At 39.0% G+C, this 14,736-nt stretch overlaps 1 protein-coding gene across 3 annotated transcripts in view; it reads left to right on the top strand.

The window, feature by feature from the left end:
- Positions 1-1,587: 1,587 nt before the first annotated feature.
- The window catches only part of PLIN2 (perilipin 2), a 34,394-nt gene continuing 21,245 nt past the window's right edge, over positions 1,588-14,736 (top strand). The window contains exons 1-6 of one of the 3 annotated variants that reach the window (XM_036737906.1): positions 1,588-1,939; positions 4,515-4,566; positions 5,003-5,198; positions 6,794-6,876; positions 12,360-12,645; positions 13,347-13,528. In XM_036737906.1, coding sequence (XP_036593801.1) covers positions 4,537-4,566; positions 5,003-5,198; positions 6,794-6,876; positions 12,360-12,645; positions 13,347-13,528 — 777 coding nt within the window. In that variant the 5' untranslated portion in view covers positions 1,588-1,939; positions 4,515-4,536. The remainder of the gene's footprint in view (positions 1,940-4,514; positions 4,567-5,002; positions 5,199-6,793; positions 6,877-12,359; positions 12,646-13,346; positions 13,529-14,736) is intronic. The other 2 variants (XM_036737905.1, XM_036737908.1) reach the window with 2 other exon arrangements.

Here is a 14,736-nt window from a genome sequence, read left to right as displayed (position 1 = left end):
TTATGGAAATGCTGAAGTGAATTAAGGGGGTTTCATCCTGAAGTCTAGCAACTATATGCCATTTTTTTTCAGTGTGTTGTATACAGCTTTTAGAAAATGTGACTCACACAGACAGGGGAAATGACTCAGAGATTTTGCAAATGAAAAGAAAGAAGTATTTTGTAGGTGAAAGGGCAGGCATCAATTGCTGCAAAGCAAAAAAAGTGTTCAGAATGAGTTTAGAGGTGAATAGACAATCATTAATAATGTGGCATTCTCAAGCATACTTGTATGCTTTCCCCTGGGTTTCTTTCCCTGCTATCAAATTCCTAGTTAGCTCTGTCTCAGTTTTCACAGTGCCATATTTTCCTCTGACAGTTCCTTCTACTATCTATTGTTAAAAAAAAAAAAGCAAATAAAAATTCTCCATCTCCAATATATTCCTCACACCCTTTTCATCATTTAATGCTCATTAAAACCTGGGTTTCTCTTAGAATCACAAGCTTCCTGAGAGAATAAACATTATCAAAAGTGAATAAAAATGTGTATTTTTAAAAGCAATACTCCTATTCAGGCATTTTTGTATTCCAGTCAAATTGATCTCTCTCACATCTTGCATTCTCCGATCTCTATATTCATAGATCTTCCTATGTGCTCAGGACAAATTCCACCTCATCTTTGCCTATTGAAATCATTCTTTTCTTTCAAGGGTCAGTCAGTTTAGGTGCCATCCTCTTGCTTTAAAATTAATCCATTTCCAGTTTCCCTCAGCTCAAAGTAATTTTTCCTTTCTCAGATTTTATTGAGACACTTTGTGTCTCTCCCCTTCATCATCCTATTATATATTTCATACTTATCTCTGCAAGTCACATTACCTCTATTCTACATTAAGTTTCTTGATGGCAAGAACTTCGTTATTTTTCAGCTTTGTATGCGCAGAGCATATTGCAGAGTCTTGAAGAACTAAGTTCTAAAGCTTTTTTTAGATGAAACTTGAATTGAATTTTGTTAAATTGATTAAGTATATCACTATCATTCTGGAGTTAATTTAATTCAATTTAACAAACATTTACCAGCCAGAGGAAAGGGATAAACCAGATGGCTTTTTATTTCTTGCAGATCTATATATTTTTATTTCTAAAAAAATAGATATTTGGGGGTTGGGGTTCTTAATTCATTCTGTATCAACAAAACCTTTGAAAACTTTTAAATTTCAGTTGTGAAGTAAATCCATCCTCTATCAACAAGGAGAAGGGAAGGTCTTTGTTTTCCTTTCTAAAAATTACTCTGTCTGATCTCATTAAGGTGCTCTCTACCTTTACCAACATACTAATGATAATTGTCCCTAACACTCATCTGCCTTCTGAAAAATAACGGCAACACATCATTGGAGTCATTGGTTTAAATACAATCACTGGTCTCCAGCGGAATGACATTTGAGGCCATCTGGTAAAACCCTCTTATTTTACAAATGAGAAAAATGAGACCCGGAGAGGTTTGGTGTGATTGTGTAACACATGCTTCATTCATCGACGGTTGCCTCACGCATCACACGTAGCTTCTTTCACTGCTTTAGTATTAAAGGCTGCGATAGCTGTAAGCACTAATAAGACAAGGACCTCCCCTGCTGGACTACAGTTACCAACTCAAACTGTGGCACGGGAAGGAATAAAGAAGACTGGGGAGCGGTGCGCGAGACTTTGTCCAATGACGTAATCGTCCAGCCTTGGGCATCACGTGCTGGGGAGGCGGCCCCGGGGGAAGTCTCGCGAATGCAGCGGGGGAGGGGCGTGGGAGAGGCCTACGTGGGTGGGATTTCTGTACAGATATTTAGCGCGGCCCAGAGTTACTTAGTCTATGGTCAGGAGCGCGTCATCCTGTTAGTGGTCTGTGACACTCCGCTGCCTGTGACTCTCGCTTTGCCGGGTGCAGCCAGCCAGACGCCCCTTTCTAACTGTAGGTAAGTGCTGGGGAGAGCGTCCTGGTCTGGTGGCGAGCGTCAGATTCAAGGACAGTTAGCCTGGCCGTCTCCGCAGCGCCTTTGGGAGCTGGGGGTTCCACCTGCTGCGTTCGGAGTCACGCGGGGCTGCCCAGAATCAGATCGTGGCATAGGCAGACTGGGGAGCAGGGGGAGGGGGAGGATTTCTCGGAAACAGTAATTTAAGTTCCGCACACTTCGGAAAGGCTGCTGTATGTCTCCTTTCGGTGGCGGTGGGTCTGGCATTGTGTGTCTGAGCTAGCGTGGTGTTGGAATTCGGAGCGATTGTTTGGATGGGCTACGCCAATTCTGCAAATCTGGCTTAAGTGCATACATATATATACACATTCATATATACACCCTTTTTTGATCCTGTGCGTGTGTGTATGTATATATATGTGTATGTATATATTATAATATACACAGACATACAGGATCAATGTCATAAAGACTACTGTCATAAAGAATACAAAGTAGCTAGATACAAGATGGTTTGGGAAGGCACCAACATTCCTGTAATGGAGGAGAAAACGCAAAGTTTAAGAAAGGGAGACCCTTCCCCACTCTCGTAGTCTAAGGTCTTAAGTTGGTGGGGAGGAAGGGGCGGGGCGGGCCGGGGAAGGCAGTGGCTCGAGACAAACTGGTTTTTCTCCCTTTGGGCTGCCTTAAAAGGGATTTCAGTGATCATAGTTGGGGAACTAGGATTGCTCTTTGCTATCGTTGCAACCCGAATGTTTGCTTTTTGTCTTGTGGCCTTTGGTTTTGCAAACTGCTTTAGTGAAATTAATCATCTCCTATCTTTTTCATTCTTCCCTGAGAGTTAGGGAGCTCCCCTTGCCTTGCAGCTGAAACTCCACCTTCTTAGAGAATGTTGGAACTAAAGCTTTACCGTTTTCTCCCACAGATATAACTCAAACTATATATGGTAGGTGGAGATTTGGGCGCCACCCCAGTTGTCATGTATGTTTATATATATATACACATACATATACACACACATACACACATGCTTCTGACTAGAAGGTCAGATTAGCCAAATCTTAACAAAGGTCTTGTATTCTACAAATTCAACCCTTCATTAAACTCACGGGAGAGAGACATGTGTGCTGGGTACCTGGGACATATAACAAACCATTATGGGCATCTGTCCTTTCCAGGAAGAACATATGCTTAATTCGGTTTTGAATATTATAAATAACGTATGTGCCTAGATATTGGGGAAGAGAAGGATAAACTTGTAGGCCAATGGAACAGAATATTTTGTTATCAATTCCTAACTAATGTGAGTAAACATGAGAAAAATAATATAAATTGAGGATAGTAAACTTAGAGTACAATTCAACTAGTGTTAAAAAAAACATAACAAAAAAACCTGAAGTATACACAGAAAGGAACTCGGTGGGAGGAAACAGAACAAATTGTTTATCTGTTCATTGTTTTTTAAAAGAAGTCTAATTTTATGGCCTTATTTTGGGAATCAATTTCATATGTTTAAATGTTGTCTAATGAAAGTTTCAATTTGATGAAGACAAGGACTCTTAAGATATAGCTAATTTGACGTTCTAGTAAGTAGCAAGAGTATCTAACAACTAAGGTGGTATCCAGACCTTTCTAGCAAACACAACCAAGAGTCTTTAAAAACTCCAAGATATTTAAAAAATGTCTTATTTCATATATTTCATATATTTCATATATGCCTTCCATTTCCCCTTTTGAATGTTGGTAATCCAATGTACTTCATCCCACTTAAATTTTTTCTTCCCTATGAGCTATTGCTGTCAACGTGTCAGATCAGTGACCTCTGGAATTACCTTGACAAATGAAACAACTTTTGACAAACCTGATCTTAATATGGGGAAACAGATATGTTCTAAACCTGTTAAAATATTCCAAGGATTTGAAATACATCTGTCATCTGTCATTAGCTTTATGAGAATGAGTCCTTCTCTCTTTTTGTGTCAACACCCCTTCCTGTCAAGATTGCACACTGTACTGGCAAGCTTGAATTTTAAGGATTACACACACACACACACCCCATACCTATAATTTCCTTATGTTGAGGGAAAACTTAATTGTGGATTTTAGAGTTGGATGAAACCTTGCTCTTACTCCACATTTCTAAATCTACAGCATCCCTGTCCCAACTCACATAGGCCCTACTCTAATTTGTGCCTTTAACGCTATTTGCATGGACTATTGCAGTTGCCTCCTCTTTGGTCAGAATTTTCTGCCTAAATCTTCCCCCCATTCCAATCCACCCGTCAAATAGCTGCCAAATTGCTTTTCCTAAAGCGTAGGGCTGACTGTGACACTTCACCTACTCAGACTTCAGTGACTCTATGCTTTCAGGATCAAGTATGTTGGCCCCCTTCCAGTTGTCTTTCGTATTGTTCTCCACCTTGCACTTTGCAATCATAGTCCAGTCCTTCTTGTGACTGCTGGGAAAACTGAGTTAAACCAAGCTGTATGGGTAAAATGTTGAAGTATTGAAGGTTGCCTCTGTGCTTGATCTTGAGCAGAGACCTGGTGTTTCAAAACAAATGCTTCTTGTTTGCAGGTTCTGGAGATAAGGCACTAAAATGGCTTCTGTTGCAGTTGATCCACAACAGGTATTTTTAAAAAAAATTCAGTTCTTTTATCAGATTTGCATTCTTTTCCCACCTCCTCTTCCTTCCACCGCCAAATAGAGAAAGCAAGAAAAACAAAAACCTTGTTACAAATATGTATTGTCAAGCAAAACAAATTCTCCAATTGGCCATACCTCAAAAAAAAAAAAAGGATCTCAATCTGCACTCTGAGTTCACCAGCTGTCTATGAGGAGGTGAACAGCATGTTTCATCATGAATCCTCTGGAATTGTGGTTGGTCATTGTGATGATCAGAATTCCTAAAGTCTTTCAAAGTTATTTGTCCTTATAACATTGTGCAACAAGTATGTTTTTGACTAGGGTTTCTACCTCCTTCTTCCTCTTCACCCCTCTCAACACTTTTTTTTTTTCCGTAGGAAGACTTAACCATTTTTTTATTCTCCATTTTGGTTGCACAGAATGTGGTAACTAGAGTGGCCAACCTTCCCTTGGTGAGTTCAACTTATGACTTGGTGTCATCTGCTTACATCAGCACAAAAGATCACTATCCATACCTCAAGTCAGTGTGTGAGATAGCAGAGAAGGGAATGAAGACCATCACTTCAGTGGCAGTGACCAGTGCTTTGCCCATTATCCAGAAATTAGAACCTCAAAGTAAGTCCTTGTGTGCTTAAGATTGTATTGATTCCAGTGATCTAAGGAGGGAAGGGAGCAAGAATTGTGCTAAACAAGTCAACTTGGGCTATAATAATTGATTTGGAGTTCTGAATGTGTTGGAGATGACCAGTGTTCCTTTTGTATTCCTGAGTTAGATTCTTCTTCTTCTCAGCCATCACATAAAATTCTTCATTGATTTTATGTTCTATTGGAAAGAACTTTGGACTTAAGTAGGTGACTTAGATTCAGACTTGACTAATACATACTAGTTGGATGACACCCCAGTTGTTTTATCTACATTTTAGAATTAGTACTTATAAGACCTATCTCCATTGGGCAGTTGGGAAGAAAGTGCTTCAAAAACTTTTGAAATGTTAGCTGCTTGGGCAGGAGAGAGGGTGAAGGTGTAGGTACACGTACACATGAAGGTTTTGTTTGCTTTTTCTTTTCTTTTTTTTTTTAAGTAATTTTCTTCCTGGCTATTTTCTATCATTTTAAAGCTTCTCATTATGCTACCCACCATGAACTCCCAGTTTACTCATGCTGACCCCTTTGCTGCTCCTCACAAACAACACTCCCATCTCCTGTCTGCCATGCCTTGGCACTGCTTGTCCCCTATGCTTGGAATGTTATCACTTCTAGCCTCATGACTTTTAGAATGGCCTTGGCTTCCTTGAGATTCAGCCCAAGCACCGCCTGTTCCAGGAAGCCTCTCTTGTTCTGTACTCCCCATCCCCAGCTGCAAAAGCCATCCCCTCTAAGGTACCTTCCATCTACTCTATTTTCTGTATTATATGTTTTATAATATACACATATATGTACCTATACATACATACATGCTTGTGTGTGTGTATATATGTGCACATACATAATTTATTACAATATTGTATACCCATCTGCATTGAATGATGTGTGTGTGCACATGTTGTATATATGTGTGCATGTGCCTACATATATGTGTTTATCACATTTTCTGCATTAGAATAGAAGCTCTTTGGGGGCAGGGGACCTAGCTTTTTTTGTTCTGGTTTTGTTTCTCTTTTTTTATATCTCAGGAACTTACACAGTGTCTGGCACATAGCACTTAATAAATGCTTGGGGTTTTTTAAATTTTATTTTTAAACTAATTATTGGTGTTAAGCTGGTATAAGAACAGTATAAAACACACTTAGGAAAACTGGATTTCGAGACTGCCTAAGTATTCCTTGATTCCTAAGATTCCTTGAACAAGATACTTCAGCTAAACCCTGGCTTAACTTTAGGATAAAAACTTGTACTATTGTTGATCTCTGTAAGGCAGGATACTTAATGAAGCCTAATATTAAACTTTAACATAGTCTACCTATTTCCTTTTCCCCTTTCTCTTGTTAACTAAGCTATCATTATTTGCTGGCTGATAGATAGAAACCTGTTGTAAATTTGGGTCTTTGTGGTGAGTTAGGGTGGTCGGGGTGGGGGGCGGGGAACTAAGTTTATAAAAACCCAATTCTAGCAAGTTGTTGGGATGATAGTTCAAAGATCAGTTAATTGGTTTCCCCTTTGCATCATAGCTTGCATTCCAACACAGTCTCTTTACTAACTCTTCCATCTAGTTGCAGTTGCCAACAACTATGCTTGTCTAGGATTGGATAGAATTGAAGAACGACTGCCCATTTTGAATCAGCCAACAGATAAGGTAAGCTCCTCCAGAACAGGTGGATGGGCTTTCTATATCCTATTGGTCAAGTCTTTATAGGGTGAGTGGTGTGGAGAGAGGCAGAGATTACTGTCTTTTGTCAGGCAGCTTGGACAGTGCTCAGCTCCTGTTTCTTTCTCTTGACATGAACGTTGAGTTCCCACTCTTCTGGGGATAAATGTCAGAACCTATAAAGACCTCTAATAGTTTTCATGGCCCCCTCTCACAGTGGGGCAAGCCCTGGGCACCACCACCTCATAGGTCATATCTCCAACAAAATTGATGTTCCTAGTCAAGCATTGTAATGGCAGTGGTGTTATAGTTTCAGGATCGTAGTTACTTTGTGGCTCTTAGTGAGGCCCAGTGCAACAAGGTAGTGGATGATCATGCCTCCTGTGCTACTTAGCGGCTAATGGTTGGCAACAGCGGAAGTAATGAGGGAGCATTAAACTCTGGACTAAGGGTTTTCTTAAAAAAAGAATCTTGATATTTAACTGCTTATGTAACTTCAAATATGTTAGTTACATTAAATTGGTGGCTACTTTAAACTTCACTTTTTGTTCAACAATATGAAACATTTTAAGGAAATGTTAATAGATTTAAGGGGAAAGTATCAAATATTCATAAGACCTATCAGAAGGAGAACTAAGCAACTTTGCTATCAAGAGAAGATAGTCATTCCCTTGATTAAAAAACAAAAATGTGAAACCTAATCTTCAAGAAACTTTATCTGAAACAGTGACAAATTTGCCTTAAATATTTTCATTCTATTTTTCCCAAAAGAACAATAAATAGTAAGTGGTAAATATAATGCCTTAAATAGAAATGTCAGATCCACTGTAACTAAGACTATTCCCTAAAGAAAGTATGGCATACTGTAGGATTAGTGTTTCCAGGGCCCTGCTACTTTTTTATACAACCACGAATAGTATTTGTGTATTATTGCCATGCAGAAGACTTGATTTGGAGTTAGATTAGAACCTGGGCTGTCCTACTGAATTGCTCAAGATCCTTAGGAAATTTCTTTACTGTCTGGTTCTGTTTCCTCTAAACAAAGAGGTGGCGGTACAAAGATGAATGCTAAGATTCCTTCCCATTCCTAATTTTCAGATCTTTCATATGAACTTCTTTCTTTAACAATATGTATCTTAATAATTTAAAAAAATTGTTGTGAACTTTACAAATGTTTGTATTGCCTTATACAAAAAACAGAAAAGGATTGCATATGACACTGTAAATTTTCTTGAGTTATTTCCAATGCTGCTCTCCTTATGAACCTCCTTTTGCACTGTCTTGTCTTTGATATTTATATCCTTATCTCCCCACTAACAAGCCAAAAATAAAAGCCCTCCCTTTACAAGTACACAATTCTACACATTGGCCAAGTCTGAAAGTATACTGTGCTAATAACTTTGAGCATCAGTTGATCAATATATTTCCAGTGTCCTCTGAAATAGATAAGAAGGTCGGTCTTGAGACCTAGATGCAATTGCTGTTTTTAGACTGTTAATTATCCTTCTAACAATCTTTAGAGTAGTTATGAAAGATCTCCCATTTAAAGAAATCCTATAACCAGATGATCCCTCTGTTCACCTCTCCGAGGTTCACAAGTATACCAAGTATTTCTTAACGGTAGAATGAAACAGGTTTTCAGGGGTCAAAAAAACAAAGTAAAAGAAAACCCCAAACCTATCAAGGCAGGTTATAGCCTATTTCTCAGAAATTTCCACAGGATGCCAGAACAGAAGGCTTCCCTGCCAAATGAAGTACAGTGATATCTTCCTCACATGAAGGTCACTTCCCTGACATTCTCAGTAATTTAGAACCTGGAACTTAGTAAATGAGAAACCTCAGAACAGGCAGAAGAGAGGTCATAGGGTTTGTGCAGGGGACACTTATGCCTTCTATGCACAGATTGCTCAAGTCCTTACTAACAGCTCATTTATCATTTTTGGATCTATTGGGCTTGGCTCTTTGGCTTCCTAGCTTATTATGGTTTAAAGGTGATGGATTAGAAGGGGCCAATACACGCCTGTGGCGGGGAAAAAAACTTACAAGGAAGGATGAAAGAACATATAAAAAGCATACTGTAAGGGTCAGCTGATGTTTGTATTCATTGCCTCTGCTTTCTCACCACCGTACATCCTTTGGTCCCTTTGGATCTAGTTGTTTTGACTACATGCTCAAAAAAAAATATCACTCTTGAATTTCTAGGAAAGTCTCTAAAATGGAATTAACTTTCCTCTCCAACTTCTGTTTCTGTTGATGGTAACACCGTTTCCCCATTTGCTCAGATTTATAGTCTTAGGTTATCACCTCTGTATGAAATATATTGTCTTAATTCTTCCTTCTCCCTCATTTTGTATAATAGTTGCTGAATTTTTTCCATTCTATCTCTGCAGCATTTTTTGTATTCATTCTCAATATGGTCACCTTTCTCAGGTCTTCATCTCTTCTCCTCTGTACTGCCTCATAATCAAATCTTCCTGCCTGTCCCCTGTTGCCCTTTTGAATTCCTTCTCAGCATTGATGTTTCCAAATGTTGTCCCCTAATTTAGTTTATAATCATATTCTTCATCTGTTCAACTTCTAGACAAAACATATTGACCATATTTCAGGGAGTGCCAAAATCAAGAAATATGGCTCCAAATAAGAAATGTCCAGCAAACTCACATTGCTCTCATTAATTCTAGCTAAATTGAACTACCTAGTTCACTTCTTTACTCCTTTTTCATTCTGTCTTCCATGCCTTCCCCCCTTCCTCCCCACATCGTTCTTAGATTAGACGTGACTTTTTTCCTCGTTTCAAGGAAGGCCCAACTTTGCTACTACTTTCCATGAAACCTTCCTTTGCATTCTCTCTCTTCTGTAACCCAACTAACACCACAATCATCCTCAAATTCAAGAATTCTGCCTTCTTTATGCCTCTTTATTTGCCTAGGTGTAAGGGAGGAGGTATTCATATACATATGTTTTTTACCTTCTCTTTCTCCCCTAATAATCTGCTCTCTCCAAGAAACACAAGTTTCTTAAGAGAACAGGTTATCATCTCTATATTCCTAGCATAAGGCCTCATTCATAGTTGGTGCTTAATAGGTATTTGTGTGACCTTTTTCACCATTAGCTCCTAGGATCATTTGAAATTTAAAATATTCATGGCAGTACAGTTGTGAATATAAAGCCCTTTAGGTTTGATGCAGTTTCTAGATCAGACTTATTTTTCCTCTGTGAACTTGATCTTAATACCTTTAATTTTGAATAATCCAGTAGTAAAAGCTATTAATCATGAATCTAGTTTCTAGTGATTTTCTTACTCTTATTTTCAGAGGGTTTAACATCTAACTCATTTTCACCTAGTATGAGTTAGCACTTTTATTTTGAGACTAAGCTGTTGAAGTCTTACTATTAGATTTAGCCTATGTTTCCAGTTAGTTTCTAATCTGAGAAGGATTCATTGGAGTTCTTTAAATGATAACCTCAATCCAAATACTAATAAGTTTGTTTGGAGAAGAGGTCTCTGCTTGGCCCTGCATAGCCAGTCTGTTTTTCTCAACCTAATTATTGTAATTGACCCTGAAGTCAAAGGTATCTAAGCTGGTTAAATTATTCTCCTCCCAGCTGGAAAAATCACCAGCTTTCTTCAATAGCCTTTAAGGTGATTAATGGATTCAAAGGAGCCTTAAGTGATTTTTGTGTGTGTGTATATAAAAGCTCATCTGGCCTTTGAATGACTAAAGAAGTGTCTTAAACAAAACTGGTTTCTTTCTTTCTTTCTTTCTTTCTTTTTTGAAAGTCTCTTTGCTTCTAGTATAAATCCGTTGTGGGAAAAATGAAAAAAAAAAACAAGCAACAAAAAACAAGTCAATTTTTAGAATGATTGCAAGATAATAGATGAGTGATCGGACTGGGCCAGTGTCCTAAGTTTTGCATATTTTTGTATCTTGTACAGGCTTACTTAAAGCGTGTAAAACAAAATAAAAAAGATTAGACCTCCCATAGAAATTGATACATAATGGGTTTTGGCCTCTATTTATATTTTCATCTTGTTGTTGAGTTGTTTCAGTCATGTCTGACTCTTTGTGACCCCATTTGGGGTTTTCTTGGCAAAGATCCTTGAGTGGTTTGCCATTTCCTTCTCCAGCTCATTTTACAGATGAAGAACTGAAGCAAACGAGGTTAAGTGACTTGCCCAAAGTCATACAGCTAGAGAGTCTCCGAGGTCAGATTTGAACTCAGGAAGATGAGAGTCTTCCTGACTTCAGGCCCAGCACTCTATCCACTGTGCAACCTAATTGCCCCTGTTGGGCTTGAGGGAGTCCAAACTTCTGTCTTGACAGTGTCAGCTCCATGCCATGAAGCATCCAAGGAACACTTGATTTTCTGAATAGCATTTCTTAATCTCTAAAAAAAATCTCCCTTTGCAATTTAATACCTGTTTTTAGTATGGTGTCAAGTAGTGCTACAAGTCGGCACTCTTCTTAGCTCTCTTCCCCTTATGTTAGAATTTTTATCTCACAGATATGGAGGGTAAAAGAACCTTCTTAACTTCCTAGCTTGGACTCCATCCTTTAAGAACTATGGTCATATATAGAGACTGGTATGTGATCCTGTACATAGGCATTAAGGAAAGTAGGAGCATCTTCTAGACTACAGAATGGAGCTTCTTAACCTTTTTTTTGTTTCATGGGGAAGCAAAGGGGAAAATAATTTGTGAAACACCTAATGTGTGCCAAGCACTGTACAAATATTATCTCATTTGTTTCTCAAACCAGCTGGAGGGGGAACAGGTGCTATTATCCCCATTTTACAGTTGAGGAAACTGAGGCAGTTCAGTTTGCTCAGGGTCACACAGCTAGTAAGTGTCTGAGGCTGGATTTGAACTTGGGGGTGCCAGATTCTGGGCCCAGCATTCTATCTACTGAACCACCTAGCTGCCTCCCTTTGGCAGTTCTAAAGCTCATCGATAACCTTCTCAAAATGTTTTTAGATGCATAAAATAAAATACAAAGGGTAACAAAAGAAGCCAATTATATTAGAATATAGTTACCATCATTTTTATTTCCAAATTCTTTCCCTTCTGTCCCTCTCCCACCTATTGAGGAGGCAAGAAATAGAATATCCATTATACATAGGAAGTCATGTAAAACATATCAAAATAAATTTTTTTTAGACATTTGTGGACCCTAGGTTAAGAATCCTGGCTTAAAATTCAAAATCTTGTGGTAATCAATGCTAAAAACTAAAAATATTAAATAAATAATTTTTAAAAATCCTGGCTTAAGAGCTAGCCGATTCTTTTGTAATTCTGTATGTAGGTCCATCACCCTATCTCTAAGAATCTAACTCTGAAATTTGTCTGATCATAGTTTCCTATTATGTCTCTCCCACCATGACCTCCAGTCTGTCCTTTTCTAGCATCCGTTCTCATACTTGGAGAAGAAGCATCTTCAACTTGAAGTCAAATGACTCTCCTCTTCTTCTAGGTTGTTGCCAATGCCAAGGGTGCGGTGTTTGGTGCAAAGGATGTTGTGACGACGACCGTGACCAGTGCCAAGGATTCTGTGACTCACACTATTAGTGGAGTTGTAGGCAGAACAAAAGGAGCAGTTAACGACAGTGTGGAAATGACTAAGTCTGTGGTGAATGGCAGTATCAACACTGTATTGGGAAGTCGCATGGTACAGATGGTGAGCAGTGGAGTTGAAAATGCGCTTAGCAAGTCGGAGTTACTTGTGGATCAGTATCTTCCACTCACTGAAGAGGAACTAGGTAAGACCAGCTCTTGTTGGTACCACCTTAGAGCAGCTTCTTTTAAAAGTTTTGGGTGATTTTAAAACTCCAAATTGTACAAATAAATATAGAGTTGAATTTTGGGGGGCTGGGAGTAGTAGGGATAGAATAGGAGTGGGTTATGATTCCCATGAACTACAAAATAGTCAAAGTCAACTAATTATTAGTGTAGTGAGGCTACCACCCTGGAGTCAGGAAGACCTGACCTGAGTTCAAATTTGACCTCAGACACTTTCCAGCTCTACGACCTTGGGGAAGGCTCTTAATGTAACTTGGGCACATTGTGTGACCTTGGGCAAATCACTTTGTTTTGCCTCAGTTTCCCCAACTATAAATGAGGATAATAATACCTATCTTGAATGCGTTGTTTTGAGGATGAAATGGGTTCGTATTTGTAAAGAGCTTAGTGCGCACACAGCAGTGCCCAGCACATAGTAGGTGCTATGTAAATGCTAGCTATCGTTATTGTTGTTAGGGAGTCAGAAGACTTGGGTTCAGTTCCTAGGCGTGTGTTCACTGAGTATGATGGGTCATTTAATTCCTGGACTTCTGTTTTATTTACCCCTAAAATGAGGGCATTCAACTACATCTCAGTCCTGTGATCTTAGATATACAGTTACTACAAACGGACAGTGAAATTAAGCTGGATTCTTCTCCCCTGCCCCAATCTCTAATTTCAGAAAAAGAAGCAAAGAAAGTTGAAGGGTTCGATGTGGTTCAGAAACCAAGTTACTATGTTCGTTTGGGATCTTTGTCCTCCAAACTCCGCTCACGCGCCTACCAGCAGGCTTTAAGCAGGGTTAATGAAGCCAAACACAAAGGCCAAGAGACCATTTCTCAGCTGCATTCCACTATGAACCTGGTAAAAACCTCCTTTAATAAGTTCACTGGCCGTGATGAATAAAATTAGTTGGGAGGGCAAGGTGAGGGTAGGGTGGAAATACTTCCATGGGTAATGTCATTTTTGGCTGTATTGCCTCTAGGATCAAATACAAAATTTCTCTTGTATTTAAAGCACTTGACAATCTGGCTCCAACCTAGCGCTGCCCTTATTACGCAGTTCACTCTCCTTTGTGCAGTGCAGTCCAACCAAGCTTAGCCATTTTGTTGCTCTTCAGTTACCATGTTGCATCTGCATGCCTCCAAATAGGCAGTCGTCTTCCCCCAACCCTTCTATCCATCGTATATCCATAGGGCTCTCCATTATCTCACCTAGTTGTCACCTTCTTTATTCCTCTTAGAATCTTCACCTCTTGTAAAATTCAGTTCAAATGCTGCTACCTATTGTTTGCTACTCCTCTCCCCCATATTACTTTTGTTATGTAAGGCAGAGATTATGGGTTTTTATGTTTTGTCTTGGTATTCTCAAAGGCTAGTACAACATAGGTACTACTTAAATACTTGTTGATTATTGGAAAAAACATGAGTTGGCACTCAAATGTTGGGAAGAATTTAGGGATAGATGTATAACTCCACTTAGTTACTTTTCTATTAGGCAAGCAAACTCCAGTGTAAAAACAAATTAAATTCAAAATTAATGTGAGTTTTTGGCAATTCGCTTCATTTCTTAGCAAGCTATAAACCTTGCTTGCATTCCCAGGACAGGTCACAGTAACCTGTTATTTAACCTGTAATTCAGCTGAACCATTAACAGGCCTAGCTTTACCTGGATCCCTGGCAACTAGAGGCCGTGTAGTCTGGAAGGCAGAAAAGGCTACTTGTCCCAAAGCCCCAGGTTATTTGCTTTTTAAAAGAATGTTAATCAAAAAGAAAAATATGGTATGGGGGAAAAGTGCTTGTGCAGAGCACTCTGATATGTAGGCCAACCCGTGACGGGGAACAGACTTTCAACACTGCTGCTGTACTTTCAAAACTTTATCAGTACCTTTTGCTACCTCCGCCCCTCCTCAATTCCAGATTGAATCCTTTTTACAAAGCAAAGATCTTTAGCAACAATATTCACTATAGTGGCCACATCTGATGATGAGGCAGATAGTTTTCCTTTGAACATCCTAATTCTTTGCTGAGAGTGGTAAAGTATTTATGTTTCATTATCTCTTCTCTGAGACC

Source organism: Trichosurus vulpecula, chromosome 9, assembly GCF_011100635.1.
Source record: "Trichosurus vulpecula isolate mTriVul1 chromosome 9, mTriVul1.pri, whole genome shotgun sequence".
Taxonomy (NCBI): domain Eukaryota; kingdom Metazoa; phylum Chordata; class Mammalia; order Diprotodontia; family Phalangeridae; genus Trichosurus; species Trichosurus vulpecula.
This window is presented reverse-complemented; position numbering and strand designations above follow the sequence as displayed.